Genomic DNA, 19959 nt, shown 5'->3' with positions numbered 1-19959 from the left:
TCTCACTGAGTTGCAAAGGGCCTCACTAAGTAGCTGAGGCTGACCACGAACCACGATCCTCCTGTCTCAGCCTCCCAAATTTTGGGATTATAAGCATGTGCCACCATGCCAGGCTTTTATATATATTTTGTCCAGATTCTATAGGCTATTGACTAGGCAAGCATTCAAAAGAGTTAATAAGCTCAATTCAGCAAATGTCTCTGCAACCATGACTGTGCCAGACTGCACTAAGGACACATTTATCACTGTTGTATGGCAACCTCTGCTGTTTGTGTGTGGCCTCACATATCTGATCTCATGTCTGTGGAAGTGGATATTAAAGGGTCTCAAAAGAAGGGACAGAACAGATGTCCCTAGGCAGCTTCACTTTGTTTGTGAGGTCAAAATTTGCAACATCTAAAAAATACCACAAAACAATATAACTAAAGTGTGTCTAAGACAGACTTACTACAGAATTAAATTGTTTCCATTATTATGTGGCCAGGATGAGGAAGTGAGATGTGCTAGTATCAAACAGAACTGTACTTGTCTTAGCTATCCCTATAATTTCTTGGGACCATATAAAAACCAGGTCAATGCAGCAGTTATCTGCTGCCGTGCTCAGAATTTGAATCTTAAGAACACTTCTTGGCTTGGAGCTATGGTTTGGATCTTGAGGGTCCACCGAAGGCCCATGGGTTAAAGGCTTATTTCTCCATGTGGGTGTTGGGAGGGGATGAAAAGTAAGATGAGGTGCTTCCAAACATTCTCCATTATGGTGTTCTCACAGGCCAAAACACAAAGAGGAAAGATCAGTTATGGGCTAAAACCTCCAAAAATGTGAGCCTAAATAAACTTTATTTTAATTCTTCCAATTGACTTATCACAGGTATTTGTAGCAGCAAGGAAAAGCTAACTGATACCTATGATGTTGGACAAATTAATGAAGTAAAATTCACCATTAGCCAGTAATCGAATGAATGTTTTCAAAATTGTACTTGCTTGTTTGTTTAGCATTCATTCATAACCCAAATAAATGGGTAAAGACATGATAAAGTTTATAACTGATATAAATAGTATATTGCGACTCTCTCAAAATGGAACAGAGTCTTGTGTGCATTTCACAATTACATTTGAGTACTCTAACCACGACAGAGCATTTCCTGTAACACCGGATTAAACCATTTTCAGACAGTAACACCTTTGTGAAAATATGTTGGCTGGCTAACTATTTGATTAAAAGCAGGAATAAAATGCTCATGTAAAAAAACAGAAGGAACCCTGAAGGTCCCCAGCCCAACTCTCTTTCTGAAGAAATTGCCTCCACAGGATGGAGAAAAATGGGCACCAGAAAGAAGAAAATTTGCAAGGTATAAAGACCAGTTTCAGGCACAAAAGTCAGTCATCCTCACACCCAGGTGAAGGAGAGGAGGCCAAAGGATGTTTTAGTGTGCGGATTTCTGGGCTTTCTTAAGGAGAAAGGAAAGCAGTAAAAGAACCACAGAGGGTAAAACATGTACCTTTCAGGAGGACAATTTACATTATGCATTGAAAGTCTTTTAAAAGTCCTTACCCTTTGAACACCTATTCCACTTCTAGAATTAACATTTAAGGGCACAGTGTCTAAATGTGCAAAGGTGTGTATGTATTCGGTTATTCATTGCAGCCTATTTTATAATGGCCAAAAGGACAGTAACAACGTAATACCCAAACAAGAAGGGACAGATTCTAAGAGCATATGTACCCAAAACTTAATTATTTCTGGGTAGTTGGATTTTAGTTGACTTAGTTTTCATTGAAAATCTTATTTTTCATCCTGCCTTTTCCTTTATTGTTGTTGTTGTTGTTGTTGTTGTTGTTGTTATTATTATTATTATTATTATTATTATTATTATTATTTGCTTTCCTGTAATAAAATTCTCCTTGGGGAATCTTGTGTGATCTTAGCAGGTTGTCAGTGATGGACAAGCTGAGGAGTAAGGAGGGCAAATTTTGGCAAAGACTTAGATTTTTCTGGGAAGTCAGCTCTAATGCGCTTCCAACCCAGTATCCCTCAGGGGTCCCTGCTGCCCTATCCCTTCACAATTATAAGCATGAAGAGGCACCATACTTGCTCTGGGAGAATGAAATCAAAGTCTTATGCCAGGTGTCAGACCACCATTGTCTCCAGACAATCAGGAAAGAAGCCAGCCCAAAAATGCCCACAGCTACCACTCAGGAAGTCTCTTCACCTCCTGCTATGCTGTTTATAAAACGAAAGGTAGTTATGAAGAGCCTGCTAAGTGCTAGAGACTGATAGATACAGAGTTTACATTCCAGCTATTCAAAACCTAATGAGGTAAACTGGGCGTGGTGACCCATGCTTGTAATCCCAGCATTTGAGAGGCTGTGACCTGAAGATCCTGGTTCTCAGCCAGCCTCAGCTAATTCTCAGCCAGCCTCAGCTACTTAGTGAGGCCCTTTGCACCTCAGTGAGACCCTGTTTCAAAATAAAGAATAAAAAACAGAGCTGAGAAAGTAGCTAGAAGGTAGAATGCCTCCGGGTTCCATATCCAGTAACTGGGAAAAACAAAAGCAAAACCAAAAACAAAACAACAACAACAACAACAACAACATCAAAAACAACAAAAACAAAAACAACAAAAACTAACGGGAGAGAGAAGACATGATTTAAAAAAGTTTGCTTTTTTCTTTTTTTGACCCAATTCCACCACCAAGGGAGGCCAATCACTTAACATTTCTGTCCCTTCAATCCCTCTATTATGAAACGAGGGACTCAATGATGCTGGGTTTCTATTTCAGGTTAGAATTTGCCAGCACTCCAAAGAATGCTTCTCAAAATTTAACCAATTATCTCAGGTTACTGGTTAAATGCAGATTTGACTCAGAGCATCTAGAGAGTGGCCTGAGAGTCTTTATTTCCAACAAGCCCTGAGGTTGCTGGTCTCCAGTCTATGTTTTTTTATGTATGTGTGTGGTTCTGGGGATTGAACTCGGAGCATTCTAACTTCAAGCTACACCCCCAGTCCAATTTTTTATTCTTTATTTTGAAACAGTGTCTCTAAATTGTGGATGGCCTCCTTAAGTAGGTGAAGCAGGCCACAAAACTGGATCTTCCTGTCTCAGCCTCCCAAGTACTGGGATTATAACCATGCACCACCATGCCCAGCTTTCAGTCTTAATAATCTAATGTACATGACCTCATTTACTTCTCTGCAATATATTTTATAATAGCCATACTTGGTCCATTTCACTGACAAAGAAATGACTTGTATAGAGTCACAATGATTAAATAAAAATAAAGCAAAGCAGGAACCCCAACTGAGCTAGTTTTACTCCTTGACTCCAAGATATTTAATGTCCCTTTCAGTTCTAAAATATTCTAGTTAGAAATGACTCCCACACTTGTATGAAGTGAATGGGACCATGAGCTTGGTAAAGATAAACTGTTAATAGCATTGAAAAGAATGAAGACCACTTCCTATGGGGGTGAGGGGCCAGGCAAGGGATCACAGAGCTTTGACATGGGCCCTGAAGGATAAGTAGAATGACAGATCTTGTGCTAAGCATCAGTTAAGCTGAACATACCATAATCAGCTCATAAGCCAAAAGAGAAAAGGAGAGCAGGACAGGCTTCACGAAGTGGCATGTCTCTCCTGATGATTCCTGACCATGGTGGTCTTTCTTAATTGTTATCCATAATGCTCTCATTTCAAGAGGAGCATACAATTTGATAAGAATGGCTTCCCCTTTCTAATTTGTTTCTTAATCTGAGAGAAGTTTTAGGATCCTCACCCCTAGGCCCCCATGCTTCAGGGGAGGCTCTCTATAATGTAAATGGCACCTAGATGGTGTGTGCCCAGGGAACAAAGAGGGTAATTCTCTCCTTTTGAAATCATGACTCCCACCCTCCCCCAATTCCTCTAAGTGTTTCCTTTTAAAGAAAAGCCATGGTTCACTGCTGCTGAAAATTAAAGACAGCGCATAAAGATCAAGGTCCAGGCTGGTGCTAGCAATGACAGAACATTAAAAATACCACTCTGATTTCTCCTTCCTTGAACACTGACAAAGAGTACTAATGGAATGCCAATCCAGAATGCAAGTTCATTTCAGGCATTTTGTACTAGTTTCTCTTCATTCACAAACTCTTTTAACAAAAATGAACAAATTTGAGGCGGCCTTCAGTAGAGATGCAATAAGAGAGGTAATGACATACAAAAATATATATTATATGCCAGTTCCCCTCACTCCGACCCCATATCACGGCATGAGCCGCTAAGAAAATACAAGAAGGTTTATTAGGCAAAGATCATTTGAGAAAGTTGGGAGAATTAAGCAACACTCCTTCTCTAAGCTCTGGCTTCTGGCTTCTTCAACTGCACCAAGCTGGCTTCATGAATTTTCTATTTCCCCTTAGTTCCAGGTTGTGTTTTGGCAATTAGCTTCACACCTCATGGATAGCAGACTTCCTTCCCATTTGCCCAATTCCCATTTTCAAGATTCTTATCCTTTCTGACACCAGTTTGGGAGGCTGGCCTTAGTTCCCAATCAGCTGGCATGATGATTCAAGGTGATATTTCTGATGCAAGACTTCTAGAATTGCTGCTATAGCAGTTCAACGAGAGGCGACCTCATGTTCTTCCCTCAAACAAGGACAGGAAATGTGGAGGGTATTTTCAAAGCACATATAGTATCTCTCATCAGATAACCACCATGAAAAAAGACTTTTGCCAAGAGAAATCAGTAGTAAACCTGAAAGAAGAACATGGTCAAGTGTACACGGTAGCCTCATTAGAACCAGGTGAGTTAATTAGATGTTCTCCCAAGATAGGCCAAGAGATATGAGAGACGAAACAAGAGAAAAGCGAGAACTTTACATGAGTTCTTATCTTTTTTCCATTTTAGTATGTTGGAAACTTAGAAGCATGAAATTAAAACTCGTGAAAAACAGCCATATCGGCTTGCTGTGGTGACTCAAAAGTTGTCGTTTCTCCACTCAACTTTGCTGAAACACTTGATTCATGTTGTTCTTATTTAACCTAATTTGCATTGATTTAATCAGTGCTGGTATGCTTTAAATACATAATAAATTGGGATTCTGCAACTTAGATGACTTAGAATAGCTAAATTTCAATAAAGCTCATTTCAATCTGTTAATGTATACAGTTCTGCCAAGGGGTTTAAAACTGCAGAGAAGATGCGACTTGCCACATTAGAGGTGAGAAAGGTTTAAAGATACCATGCAGATGAAATGATTTGTGGGACAATGATTTGAAAAGCAATATTATATATATACATATATGTTATATATATATGTATATATATATATTATGTCTTAATTACAGCTTAGAAGCATCTTCTCAGTTTTGAGTAGCATACCTAAAGGAAAACACATATAAATGCAGTGACTTTAATTTTATTCTCTTTCTTTCTTGCCAACACTCAACTCTTTTCTGCCTTTCTGTACCAGCTCTACAAATCAAGTGACATCCAGAGTGGGACCTCTTCTTGCCCATTTGGCAGCCTCTGTCACCACTGTGCCAAGCTGCATGCATTAGGAGGATTTTCTTCCTAGCAGCCATAGGGATTGGGTGGCTTGTACTCACAAGACTTGCTGAATGGCTGGCTGCTGTTTACCCCTGCCTGAGCATGCCCAACCCCCTTCCCCAACCCTTTACAGTTTATGGCTCAATCAGCCAGCCTGCTGTCAGGAATAATTGTTTTGGCAAGAGGTGAAACCACTTGATGGCGCAACTGTTTGTCTGTCTGTTAAAGTGTTCCGCAGCACCTCATAAGTGCCAGGACAAAATCTGCAAGGGCCCAGTCTAGAGCTGGAAGCAAGAGTAAAAGAGTCAGCCATCCAGAATGGCAACGGACCACTTTGAGGAGGGACAGCAAAAAATAAAAATATTGTGTGCCAGTAACAAGCTGTCTGACCTTGGATCATCCCCAGATGTCCCTTGGTCTCAGCTTTGTCACGTGCAAAGTTAAGGGGGTTGATTTTCTGTCTCTCCTAGTTCTCAAGACAGCATGTGATGTCTAGGACATTTCAGATTTGTGTTCTTTTCAATTAAATGATGCATCTCAAAGATGAATGACCAGGGCAGAGCTCAAATGAATACAAAATGGAATGATTCATGCCCCTGTTCATATGACTTTTCCTGAAAAGTACCACTGGCCTTTAGTGACTTCAGTTGCCTTGCCTGGTCTCTCTGACTTGGATGTTGGGGGGGACAGCGCAGTTAGTGGACACATCTATTCAACTTGGGAGCTCTGACAGTCCACCCTGATTCCAGTCAAAGTGAGTGCCATGACAGATAATACCCAATTATTTTGAGTTCCTTCCAGGCAGAAAGGATAGAAATTCAAAAAGAGGAGCTAGAGATTTACATGCTATTCTTCCACCTCCTTTTTGGGCATCTTAGCCAAGAAAGTAGGTTTGCCCACTCTCACCTCCCACGGGCTTACTCAGCCATCTTGCAGGACTTTTTTTTTTTTTCAGATGACCAACAGGTTCCCAACCATAGCAATGCAGACACCCCCCCCCCATCTCAAGACCAGTTTGGAAGAAGAGGAAGAACTCATTCACTGTAAGGACTCCTATCTATAAATGATTGTGAGCGTGAATAATCAGGCTGCTCTTCATACTTAGAAGAAAAGCCACACAATTAAGCACAGTGTCAAAGCTGAATGAGGGGAGAGTGTGTGGAGAGGGGAGAGGCTCCTTTGTGCTTTAAACTACCCTTTCCCTACTGTCCTCTGGGACTTGCTCCTGGGTGAGGGGCACTGCAAAGCTTCCACGGACAGCACCTGACAGCCCTCCCCCTGCCACGCAGTGGAATCTTTATGCATCTACGATGCACCCCACAGATATCTGTGTAAACTGAAGTCCCAGTGGGAGCACGGGCAAGTCTCCTTGTACGCAGAGGATGCTACCACACTGGATTTCACATCACGGGGATTGGGATGGCTTCCCAAAACCGAGTGGGGTTTGGAAAGCATCCCCCCATCCACCATCAAAAAAGAGCTGGCTCACTGGAGAACTCCGGTGTCTGCAAAGGCAAAAGATAAGAAAAAGAAAAAAAAATATATATATATATATATATCCAAGCCCCAAATTATTGCCTTCCTGTTGTCTTCTCTCAAGTTGCTTTTGCAAAGCAAAGGACCAAACGTTGATTTCTCTACAGATTCTTACGTATCTCTTACACGTAGACAGCTTTAAAGGAGGTGTGTGGGGGGGGGAGAATATATCCCCAAAAGGGAAGGGGGGGGGAGCGCAGAATATTTCAGTTTCCCAATTGAAAATATCTTGTCATTGATGATGCTACCCCCCCCGCCCCACTTTTTTCCTTTGAAATATGGACCCAAAAAAGCTGAAAGTGGTTTTGTTTTGCATTTCATCAAAGAACATATATTACTTTAGTGGCTCGGTAAAATGTTGGTTTTATGCCCACCCCCTTTTCAATCTGCCCATGTCTGAGCTGCTCGGGGAAGACGCAAAATCGTGAGCCGCTTACGACACTCAGTGAGCGGGAGGCGCCGGTGCAAGCTCGCGCCGCACACAGCCCGGCGGAGGGAAGGAGCCGGGCGCCGCTCGCCGCTCCCCGCCAGGCAGGAGCGAGCCCGCTCTCCGCAGCTGCCCGGAGCGCGAATGGCAGGCGGCCTCCGCGGAGCCAAAGGTGGCGCCGGTCGGTGGTCGTTTCCAATGACGGACAATAACCAGACTGTCAAATCCTGGGGAGTCGCGAGCCCGCACTTCGGACTTTTTCTCCCCCGCAACGTCACGGTCCGAACTGCGGAGGAAAAGGACAGCGGAAGGAAGGCGAAGCCCGGGCTCCGGCACCTAGTTGGGAAACTTGCGGGTCCCAGAAGTCGCCTCCCCGCCTCGCCGGCCGCCCTTGCAGCCCGGAGCCCAGCAGCAAAGTGAGACATTGTGCGCCTGCCAGATCCGCCGGCCGCGGACCCGGGCTGCCTCGGAAACACAGAGGGGTCTTCTCTCGCCCTGCATATATTTAGCCTGCACACAAAGGAAGCAGCTGAATGGAGGTTGTCACTCTCTGGAAAAGGGTGGGTAAGACACTTTTTAATTAAATTCTTTCCCGAAGATTTTTTTTTCCTCCCTTTTCTTTGCTGCAGCACCTAACAAGGACCAAATCACCATCTCTTTGATCTTTCCGTGGCTCTGAACTTTCTATGCCGCCCAGCTTTCTGCATGCTTAGAGGTGAACGTGTGGTTTTGGGGAGGGGGGGTCCTTCTTTATTTCTATATATTTATTTGATTTTTGCCCTTTTCTCCCCCTCCCCTGCTCCCCCCTCCCTCGGAATAAAATATGATGTAGATTTCTGACCGAGCGCTTCCAATGGACATTCTCCAGTCTCTCTGGAAAGATTCTCGCTAATGGATTTCCTGCTGCTCGGTCTCTGTCTACACTGGCTGCTGAGGAGGCCCTCGGGGGTGGTCTTGTGTCTGCTGGGGGCCTGCTTTCAGATGCTGCCCGCCGCCCCCAGCGGGTGCCCGCAGCTGTGCCGGTGCGAGGGGCGGCTGCTGTACTGCGAGGCGCTCAACCTCACCGAGACGCCCCACAACCTGTCCGGCCTGCTGGGCTTGTCCCTGCGCTACAACAGCCTCTCGGAGCTGCGCGCCGGCCAGTTCACGGGGTTACTGCAGCTCACGTGGCTGTATCTGGATCACAATCACATCTGCTCGGTGCAGGGGGACGCCTTTCAGAAACTGCGCCGAGTTAAGGAACTCACGCTGAGTTCCAACCAGATCACCCAACTGGCCAACACCACCTTCCGGCCCATGCCCAACCTGCGCAGCGTGGACCTCTCCTACAACAAGCTGCAGGCGCTGGCGCCCGACCTCTTCCACGGGCTGCGAAAGCTTACCACGCTGCACATGCGGTCCAACGCCATCCAGTTCGTGCCCGTGCGTATCTTCCAGGACTGCCGCAGCCTCAAGTTTCTCGACATAGGATACAATCAGCTCAAGAGTCTGGCGCGCAACTCTTTCGCCGGCTTGTTTAAGCTCACCGAGCTGCACCTGGAGCACAACGACTTGGTCAAGGTGAACTTCGCCCACTTCCCGCGCCTCATCTCCCTGCACTCGCTTTGTCTGCGGCGGAACAAGGTGGCCATTGTGGTCAGCTCGCTGGACTGGGTTTGGAACCTGGAGAAAATGGACCTGTCGGGCAACGAGATCGAGTACATGGAGCCCCATGTGTTCGAGACCGTGCCGTACCTGCAGTCCCTGCAGCTGGACTCCAACCGCCTCACCTACATCGAGCCCCGCATCCTCAACTCTTGGAAGTCCCTGACGAGCATCACCCTGGCCGGGAACCTGTGGGACTGCGGGCGCAACGTCTGTGCCCTGGCGTCGTGGCTGAGCACTTTCCAGGGCCGCCAAGACGGCAGCTTGCAGTGCGCCAGCCCCGAGTACGCACAGGGCGAGGACGTCCTGGATGCGGTGTATGCCTTCCACCTGTGTGAGGACAGCGCCGAGCCCACCAGCGGCCACCTGCTCTCGGCCGTTACCAACCACAGCGACCTGGGAGCCCCCGACAGCTCGGCCACCACGCTCCTGGACGGCGGGGAGAGGCAGCGCGATGGCACCCTCGAGCCGGCCACCGTGGCTCTCCCTGGCGGCGAGCACGCGGAAAACGCCGTGCAGATCCACAAGGTGGTGACCGGCACCATGGCCCTCATCTTCTCCTTCCTCATCGTGGTCCTGGTGCTCTACGTGTCCTGGAAGTGTTTCCCAGCCAGCCTCAGGCAGCTCCGGCAGTGCTTTGTCACGCAGCGCCGAAAGCAGAAGCAGAAACAGACCATGCATCAGATGGCTGCCATGTCTGCCCAGGAATACTACGTTGATTACAAACCGAACCACATTGAAGGAGCCCTGGTGATCATCAACGAGTACGGCTCGTGTACCTGCCACCAGCAGCCGGCGAGGGAATGCGAAGTGTGACGGCCCCGGGGGCTCTCAACCCATGCGCTACCAAATAGGCCTGGGCACCCGGGCGGGCTGGCAGGCACCGGGCTGGGTCTTCTTGTCAGTGCTCTGATATGCTCCTTGACTGAAACTGTAAGGGGATCTCTCCCAGAGACTTGACATTTTAGCTTTATTGTGTCTTAAAAACAAACAAAAACAAAAAAGAAATAAAAACAACAACAACAAAAAAAAACCCTACCCCACAACCTTCAGGACAGTCTATCTTAAATTTCATATGAAAAACTCCTTCCTCCCTTTGAAGATCTGTCCATATTCAGGAATCTGAGAGAGTGTAAAAAAGGTACCAATCATTGATTTTTCTTTTTGTAAACTAAAACGTTTAAAATAAAATAGCATTTACAGTTTTTACAGACTGGCGGAAGCTAAATGAACTCCTGTTAACCTGTGTTACCATAGAAGCAACAGTTTTGATTTCCTGGGTGTGGGGGAGGAGGAGGGATTTGGCCAGTGGGGGTAAATGTAGACATCAAGGTGCAAAGTAGTCGGATTCAATTTAAAAGGTAGGGGCAAACACAGCTGATGGGTGTCATGATTCAGATTAATTTACCCCACATGTATGAAGGCTTAGAAAAGTCAGCAAGACCCTTTATATAATCTGGGGAGTGAGCAGTGTGATCCCAGCGCTGTAAACCAAGTAAGTGAAAGATAGATGGGGAACCAGGCATGAGCCAGCCCTCACTCAGCCTTTAAGGCAGAGATCACAGCAAATAGCTTTAAGAGGCTGTGTGAGACAGTTTGTCCTATGAACAAGAAACATTTTTGGCACTCAAGGTAACTATCTTTCAAATCATCTCAAAATTTCACTTCTCCCTCCAACCCCTCAAGTGGCACTGGGTTGTAATTCTATGCCTTGGATTCACTAGAATTTGCAACCGTAGTGCCCTTTTTGTGCCCTCTGATATGAAGGAGAAGTCCTCAGTTCCTCTCTTTGGGTTTTGCTGAGTAGACGGAAGCCAAATCCCAGTGCTAAGTGCTGAAATCTGGGCTCCCGGAGCCCAGGAGAAGACTGCAGCAAGCCCCAGCTCCCCAGCCCTGACTTCTAGCACTCCCCTAGTGACGGTGGGAAAGAGGAATTCCTGACTCAGGATGAATGCCTGCGGGGTAATGACTTGTAGCTTAGAGCAGACTGGATACAGCAGGGATAGGAGTGGGGTGGGAGAAAATCATCATTGGGTTCTGCATTTGCATTTTACTGAGATGGGAATAATTTAACCTGGAGCAGAAAAGCTGCCTCGGTCTTAGCTGGCCCTTTTTTATGTAATGCTTGTTTTCCCTGTATTTTTCACTTTTTTCTTTCCTGTGTTGGAGATTCTGATTGCCCTTTCCCACCACTCATAGATTTTCAGGTCCATCCTTGATATTTTCGTTTTGTATTGAACTAAAGAGTGCAGAAGTGGTGGTGGTGCTGGTGGGGTTGGTGGGTCCACGAAAGGGCAAGAGGAGGGGTTGTGGAGTGGATGGAGGGGTCTTTCACCACATAACAATTAAATCAGATGTATGATTGAAATAAACGGTCATGGTCATGGATGGCAGAGGGTGAAAACTAAACCAATCAGATCCAGAAGTCTTTTCCTCACCTTTCTAAATGATATCTTTGCCATTTAGATATTTTCTTTTTACTCTACCCCCCCCTTTTTTAAGAGATAAGTCCAAATAGCAAGAAACAGGATAGGAAGCAACCCCCCCACCCCACCCCCAAAGCAGCCGCTTCCAGCCACCAACCTAAGAGACAAAATCAGTTTTTGAAATGCAAAACAGTCTCACTAGCAAGATGGTTTACTTAAGCAAAGGACTGGTTGTAGATTTCTCTTCTACCTATGGAGAAACCAGTATGCCTAAAATGTGGTTTCTTATTTTGCAAATGTCTTTAAGATGGTAAGCTTTGGGAGATGACTTCTCTGTCTCTGTCTCTGTCTCTGTCTCTGTCTCTCTCTCACACACACACACACACACACACACACACACACACACACACACACCAGCTTATTCTCCTGACCAGCAAACTTCATCTTGCTATATTTATAATTAAAACATAACTTTATTACATGCACCATGTACCTAACACCCGTTCAGATTGTTAAAGCTCTAGAAGGGAGGAGCTTCCCTTTGACAACTTTGAGGAGGGGGCTGGGGACTGAGTCTAAGTCTCATCATTTGCAGTTGCCTTTCTAAGAGGCAGGAACAAGGATGTGCCTCACATCTGTAATTAAACCCCACTCAAGAGGCCTTCTCTAGAAGAATATATGCCTGTGTTTTGTTTTTAATTCCCCAATTATGATCATTCCTTCACTTAACCTCCTATTATAAGAAGGCTGCAGAAGCCCAGTGCCAAAAGCTACAATAGCCTGGTGCATCACCCTGGTGGTATGCTTAGAGGGAAAGCTTGCAGAAGCAAAGGCTCTCTACCATCATCAGAACTACTGCTTCCCCCTAGAAATATGGTATTGGAAGCTGTTGTTTATTTCCTAACTCTAAGACATTTTTTAGGCTCCTTTTTCCCCCCCAATATGGCCATGAGAAAAAGAATAATTGTGCTTTTCTTCTCTGCAGCTTCCACCCCCCCCCACCATAACTAAATATCATGCATTTAGAAGATCTTAAATCCATGTCAATCTAAAGAAGATCATTGGAAACAGGAATGTGCAACCTGGTACTTTAAGAGCAAATGATGGCCATAGAAAGCTGTGATCTTACTCTGTGTGTGTGTGTGTGTGTGTGTGTGTGTGTGTGTGTGTGTGTGTGTATCTGTGTAATGTCTGTTGTGTGTATGCCTGTATGTTTCTGCATTGTGTGTCTTTTGTAGGCAGACACAAATGTTTTCTACACAAACGCGAATTTAGCTCGCATCATTTCATGGTCCTGTGCCTCTTGCTTTGGAGAAAGGCAGGGGGTGGGGGAAGAGAAGCCAAGCATAAGGGATAGTGGTAGTTTTAAGTAAGGTTTTGTGACACTTGAAATTTTTTCCGTCTCAAATTAATTAATCTTTAAGCTTCAAGAAACTTGCTCTGACCCCTCTAAGCAAACTCTTGAGCATTTAAAGGGAATGTAATTTTTTAAGGTGTAGCACCTTTTCTTGTTGTTCTTCCCACAGAGGGTGCTAATCTCATTATCCTGTGCTATCTGAAAGAGAACTTAAGGCCACAATTCATGTCTCATCCTGGGCATCGTGATGGATTAACCCTCCATTTGCGGTACCTTCCCAACTGATTAAACTTCAGCAATGGTACTGAGGTTTTCCGAGGATTTAAATAGAGAAGTATTTTCAAATGACAAGTGGGACTCTCACACTGGGCTTAGCCCTGGTAGTTTCTTGAGTTGTGCCAGAGGAGCTGGTTAAATGACACTCATCCTTCAGCTGTACTCCCGGGGACAGGCAGCCCTTGACACTAAGACATCAGCCCATGACTTTTGAGACCACCAATGCACAATGCATGCCATGATCACAAGATTGTAAAGCTGCCAGCACTAAGAAAACATTATTTCTGTAAAAGGAAACTTTTTAAAAAATAAAACATTTTTCATATTCTCTCAAGCTTCTCAAACTATAAGCGCACCTTACCATCTCTCCCTGCTTCCAGGAAGGCAGACATTTGTTATGACTTAGCATCAACAACACATTTATGAATATGTGTAAGTAATTAGAGGGGGGCAAACACCACTTGTTATTCCTCCCAAGTTTCCCAAGCAACTGCACAGTGATCGCTGGTGGGATTAGGGGCCAACTGATTTGTATTGATCAACTTGTGAGCAAGTTTTATACCTATTCTATCTGGCGTGGCCAAGAAGCAGCAGCCTCCAGTGTATCCCATATTCTGGTAGAATAAAAGATATCAGGCACTCTCTCACAGAGAAAATTATTGAAGGGCCAGAGTTTATATCTGTTCTGCAGACAGATATCATTTTTCAGGGTAGTCAAGATAAGTGTTGATAGATGGTTGGTTATGTTAGTTGATTTGAGTCTCCCATCGATGGAATGCTAAATAGAATGGATTTAGCTAGATTGTGGTTATTTAACAGATTTCTGAAAGATATATTAAGAAAGGGTCAGGGATATATCTACTTATCTATGCCTACTTATCTATCTTGACATATGTAACCACATAAACATATGCACACATATACATCTATAAACACACAAATACATATACACAAAAATATATATGAACACTATACATATAAGAACATATACACACATAGATGTACAGCTGCATTATATAACAACCTTCTAGCACTAATTGTTCTCCTTTCTTGTTCTGTGATCAAACTTTCACTCAGGAAAAGATCTGATATAACAAGCCAAATTAAGGTTTAAAGGGCTGATATGGTTGACAGTATTTCCAGGCTTTAGTTACAAGTTGGTACAGACTTTTAAATGCTAGGGATCCTTTGGGCTTCTCTTGCCTTGACAGACTATACACCTGCTGTCCAAGGGTAAGTGCCAACAAATGGACATGAATTATTTCTAGTTTATTTTCTACTTTAGGGTTAAGAAACAATTTCTCCAATAAAACATGTTATATTCCATTTTTTTCCTGAGATAAAGGAGGCAGAATTCTTCCTTCAGAATGAGAATCATCCTGGCCTTTCTCTACTAGACACAACTTCTGAAGGCCTTGAGCTTTAGATGAAAGTATAGGGCTTCACTATTGCATCCTTAAGGCTTAAACAGAGATGAAGACGAGATGGAGAAATGAAATTTACAGAGTGTCTGTTTGAAATGGGTTCCTCTATCTAGATCTCAATATGTGAGTGGGCGCTTAGCAGCCTTATCTTTACATAAGGACTCTGAGGCTTAGGTTGGTCAAATATTTTGTGCAGAGTCACTCAGCTAGTGATTGGAAATGTTGGCCTTTTCACTACACCTTGTTTTGTTTTCCATGAATGGTTTCCTTTTCCACATTTTCACTCAACTAAGAACCTAGACGGTACATTATGCTTAACACATTCTTGTTGAATGCCATGAACCCAGCGCTCAAACGCCATGAACCCAGCACTCAAACACCATGACTATGTTTGCTCTGGCCCCTGATAAGTGGATAATGCAGTACTCTGCAAACAGAGGAGACCTCTCATAAGCATCCAGAAGAAGAAATGGCCAGTACCCACCTAGTCTAATCCCTTACCAAATGATTTTGGGTTCATGTAGAATAAAGGCCAGGCATCCATATGTTACCATCAGGGATTTATTCACATTTATTTTTTCCTGGCCATCACACAGACTATATGTCTATGCCAATAGTTCTTAAACAGGAACAAATTTGCCACCTAATGGACATTTATTTTATAATGTCTTGAGACATTTTTTATTTTCATGCAGGGGTTGAGGTTAAGGCTACTGGTGTCTCATGGATAGACATCATAGATACTGACACACAAGCAATCTTCAAGATCAAAGAAATAATTTACCCCAAACATCAAGAGTGCTGGGATTGAGAAATTCTGCCTCATGGTAGAAAGTACTGATGCAACTAAACCAGCAAGCTGCTCTCCAGTTTTCCATGACCATACCTGAGTGATCGCTCAGTTCACCTCATTTTATTCCCTTGTAATCTTTCTCTCTCTTGCCAGGGAACTGGAAGTCTAAATTAAAAACACTCAGGTTGTTTGCTAATCAGCAAAAGTCCCGCAGTTATAGCACATGCTTCTCAACGAACATATGGCAAAACTTAAATTAACTAGGACAAAACTAGTCAGAACCCTCAATTGACCCACTTTTTCTTTAGCAATACATCATTTAGGAAACAGAGGGGAGAAAATCAAGTTAACAATGAAGATTTAATTAATAAGAAGAAAAATGAGAAACCTGATATTCTTTCTAGGAGGTAATACCTGAAGCCTACACACCAGCCCACCCACCTCTACTTTTTCTGTCTCCACCCAAGACAGGGATATCTCTGAGTTGAGAATAAACTTCCATTATAAAAAAGAAAAATCAGTGTGCTTCCTACAGTGAGTATGGTAGACATCTATGAAGAAGATGATCCCAGACCTTTGAAGCAGGATGTCTAGAGATGTGGACATCATAAACAAATGCTTTGGGGGTCAGACAATGTAAATGAGTAAAATTCATGGACAGATGGCATCATGAGGGAACTGGAAGACTCACTTAAAAGAATGCACTTCAGATTAAACTTGTTCTGCTTAACCAGAATACTTGTAGAAGGCAGAACAAGCAAGTGATCTAGAGGAAACAGGGTCTAGAAGCCAGGAGTCCTGGTCTATGGATCTGCTGCTGGGAAGATATGCCCTCCTCACATTTCACTGATCCTCTGTCTCTCTGCTTAAAGATTTTATCAAGGTGTTCCTGAAAATGCTTTTATTTCTGGGCTTCTGCTTTACACCCACCTCCCCCAATAATAAAATGTGAAACAAAAGTAGATTTTGAGCTAGTGTCATTTAAGCAGAAAATTGAAATCTCCCTGAATTCCCATTCCCCAAACATTCTGATTCAACAGACGTGCCTGAATATGAATGAGAAATGGTGTGTGTGTGTGTGTGTGTGTGTGTGTGTGTGTCTTTGAAATCACCCAGAGACAAGGGCTTCGGGGAGGTAGGCAGAGATACTAGAACACAGACAAGAGAGCTCAGACATGTGTAGGTGGGAAGATGAGGATTTTGGAGCGTGCAGGAGTCAAAAGGGAGTCCTAGAGAGGATACACACATCCTCACCCACACGTGAGACCTGAGATGCAGGGATATGAAGACAGTTCCTTAAAAAAGGCTGGGGATTGTAACGGGAGTGGGGGCAGGGCAGAAGTACAGGACAAGGTTTCTTCAGGATGCCTAAAATGACTTGCTGTAAGTGGCCGCAATTGATATTAGGAGTTGAGAGCCGTTTAGCAAAATGAGGCAGGAAGGAGGAGGATAAAAGAGACAGAGGAAAGGCTAGGTGAGGGAGGGAGAGTAGAAAGCAAGCAAGCAAGAAAGAAAGAGCAAACAAGAAAGAAAGAGAGACCGAGAAGGGTTTCCAGACTTGGGTTTTATATTTCTAAAATGATCATCATAAAGAGCTCCGCAACACCAACTCCTCAACCCTTTCTTGACCTTTCTTGCTTTTTTCTGATCTACCAGCCTGCCTGTTTGCTTCCTGGCAATGTAATGTTGGAAAGCCATCCAGCCCCCCTTCCCACTTGGTGAGAGAAAAACAAAATTCATTCTCAGCTGCATCTTCTTTTGCTCAGCTAGAAGTTTGACTCTAAACTGTGGCTGCACACTGAAACTACTTGGGAACTTTAATGAATATAGATGCCAGGAGAAAATCTCTAAGAGTTTCTGGGGTGTGGCCTTGGGAAGAGGGTTCTTTTTCTTTTCTTTTCTTTTCTTTTCTTTTCTTTTCTTTTCTTTTCTTTTCTTTTCTTTTCTCTTCTTAGCTTCTTAGGTGATTTCAGAGATCAGCCAAGGTCAAGAAGCAGCAGAGCATCAGAGAGGCTAAGGAATCATCACAAGTACTGCTCAACAATCTTCAAGATTTAGAAGTCTGAGAACAGCTATTTATTTATTTATTTATTTATTTATTTATTTATTTATTGGTATTGGGGATGGGACCCAGGGGTATTCTATCTCCGAGCTATACCCCCTAGCCCTATTTTTAATTTCTTTAATTTTGAAATAGGGTCTTTTCATTTTGAAACAGGGTTGCAAAGGGCCTAAGTAGTTGAGGTTGTCTGCAAACAGGGATCCTCTTGTCTCAGACTCCCAAATGCTGGGATTACAAGCCTGTGCCACCACACCTGCCGGGCAAGACAGCTATTTAAATAGAAATGGCTGGCTGGGGCTGGGCTGAAAGTGGGGGAACCCCTCTGCCCCTCCTTCCTCTCACTGGCTCCACCTGGTAGAATGATAAACCAGAGATGTAGAAGCACTGATGTGCTTAATATTTGGTTTTGAGCGCTCTATAGTTTACCAAGTGCTGTTTGCAATTATCATGATATTTGTTTCATTTCTCCCAGTAATCTTACAAAGCAGACATGCACGAATCCTGGTTTGAAGACAAGAAAACTCATATCTGAAGATGTCATGTAGCTTGCCAATGTCATTGCCCTTGCTGGACCTGACACCTAAAGAGGCTTCTTCTAAAGTTTATGTTCTTCTTCTCTACGAGTTCCATTTTCATTTCAGATTTGTTGTGCCATTATAAGGTAGGGCCATAGGCCTGCTCAAAATGCCCCAGTCAGTAACTCCTCTAGGGCTTCTTGAAAATGCATTGTACACTTGTTTCTCTGCCTTCTCCTTCAAATTTGGACACTCTTAGATTTGGCAATGGTCTCCTCATCTCTGCCCCATTTTGTAGCCCTCACTAGCTTCATGCCTAGCACTCTTTTCTTTGCCACAGAAACATCCAAGATACACAGGAGGCATCCAAAAAGATGTTGGTTCTCTCCACATACCTAGCACTGAAACGTTTCATTTCCACTGAGCCTATGTCATCAACAGCTTTGCAACCAGCTCTTCCCAGAGTGTGATAACTAAATTCTAGTAGGACATTGATTGATGAATGGTGGTAATTCCACTCAGAGATATTTGCAGCTTAAACAAGGATCTTGAAGGGGAATACCCTAAAGAAATCACTCTACTGCTAGAATCTCATGCACTGAAACAGCTGGTTGATGTATATTTGGACAGGAGCTCTTGCCTGGTACCCCTTAAAGGAAACAACATAGGCAAATGCTCATATACTAGAACAGATTCACCAACAGTTTATGGGGCTTAAAATAGAGTCAGGATAAAGATGGTATCTTCCAGTGTATATTATCTCCTTACACCAATATTCTTTTTTAACACTGTGTATTTTAGGTGTTTATGATTATCTTCAACTAAGAATCCTCAATATGGTAAAAAGTGTGGCGGAAACCTTTGTCTCAGAGATACTGTAAGGCAGTGTTGAACAAAAGAGAGGAGGCCCAGTAACACTTGGGAGCTGGATTATCAGCCACAGAAAGGTCTGGAAAAGCCAAGTTTACACAAAATTAATGGAATAATACAACAGTCTGTCTTGAGCTGGCCCAGGCAGTCCTGTCTTTGCTCCCTCAGCTGCAGATCAACACCACACTCTGAAACTGCATCGCTGTCTCCTCCACAGTGATTATTTGCAGTGAAATCTATATTTCTCCACAACTGAGTCTGTGTGTGTGTGTGTGTGTGTGTGTGTGTGTGTATGTGTGTGTGTGTTTTAATTTTTACTCTAAAAATAATGGTCCATCCTAGAATTCAACCTCATTTATTTGCTTGCTGTCCAGGTCATTTTTATTTGAGTCTCTCATATTGATCCTTTCTTGCCCACTATTTCAAAAAATCATAAAAGTCCTCAAAACCAAAACTAAACATACTGCGGGGAAGAAGCAGAGACGCTGCATTGTCACTGAAATTCACCTAAAGATAACACATCACTCAGACTTCTCAAGTCCTAGTTATATCGCTCAACTCACTCCCTCAAAGTAGCACACCATTTCTTTTCCAAGGATTAAGGAAAAAAAAATTTTTTTTTGAGCGAACAACAGAACCATATAACTTGTAATTGCCCCTGAGAAGGTGAGGCAATAGTCAGAGGACTGTGCCCTGTGCAGGTATCACCTCTACTTTTTTCTGGTCCCTTGATGAAGGGCAATCCCTTCACCCATGGGCGTGTTTAATATATATCTCACTCCGTCTTTGGCAATCAAAGTATTTTCAAAATTTTGAAATTTCCTTAATATTTTCTCACTTAAACCCTTCAATCAACCTTCATCCCTCATTGTTCAGAGTAGGATTAGCATCTTCATTTTAAAAACAGGTAAGCTAAGGTTTATCATGTATGGCGGCACATGCCTATAATCCCAATACTTGGGAGGCAGAGACAGGAAGATCACAGATTTGTGGCCAGCCTCAGTAACTTAGAGAGACCCTCAACAACTTAGCAAGACCTCATTTAACAATTTAAAAAAATAGGGCTTGGGGTATTGCTCAAAAAGGAGAATATATCTGAGTTT

The 19959-nt window shown here is 43.7% G+C and overlaps 2 protein-coding genes across 5 annotated transcripts in view; one reads left to right on the top strand and one right to left on the bottom strand.

Moving 5' to 3' along the window:
* Positions 1–19959, bottom strand: part of CTNNA2 (catenin alpha 2) — a gene marked incomplete at both ends in the record, with an annotated part of 1014669 nt that overhangs the window by 364966 nt on the left and 629744 nt on the right. The window lies entirely within an intron of this gene.
* Positions 8366–10202, top strand: LRRTM1 (leucine rich repeat transmembrane neuronal 1). Its single transcript, XM_080711734.1, has one exon. The coding sequence runs from the start codon at positions 8381–8383 to the stop codon at positions 9947–9949; it is 1569 nt and encodes a 522-aa protein (XP_080567860.1). The 5' UTR covers positions 8366–8380; the 3' UTR covers positions 9950–10202.

Source organism: Muscardinus avellanarius, assembly GCF_963383645.1.
Source record: "Muscardinus avellanarius genome assembly, chromosome: 15".
NCBI lineage: Eukaryota > Metazoa > Chordata > Mammalia > Rodentia > Gliridae > Muscardinus > Muscardinus avellanarius.
Note: the sequence above shows the minus strand (reverse complement) of the source record. Positions and strands in the feature narration are given on the sequence as shown.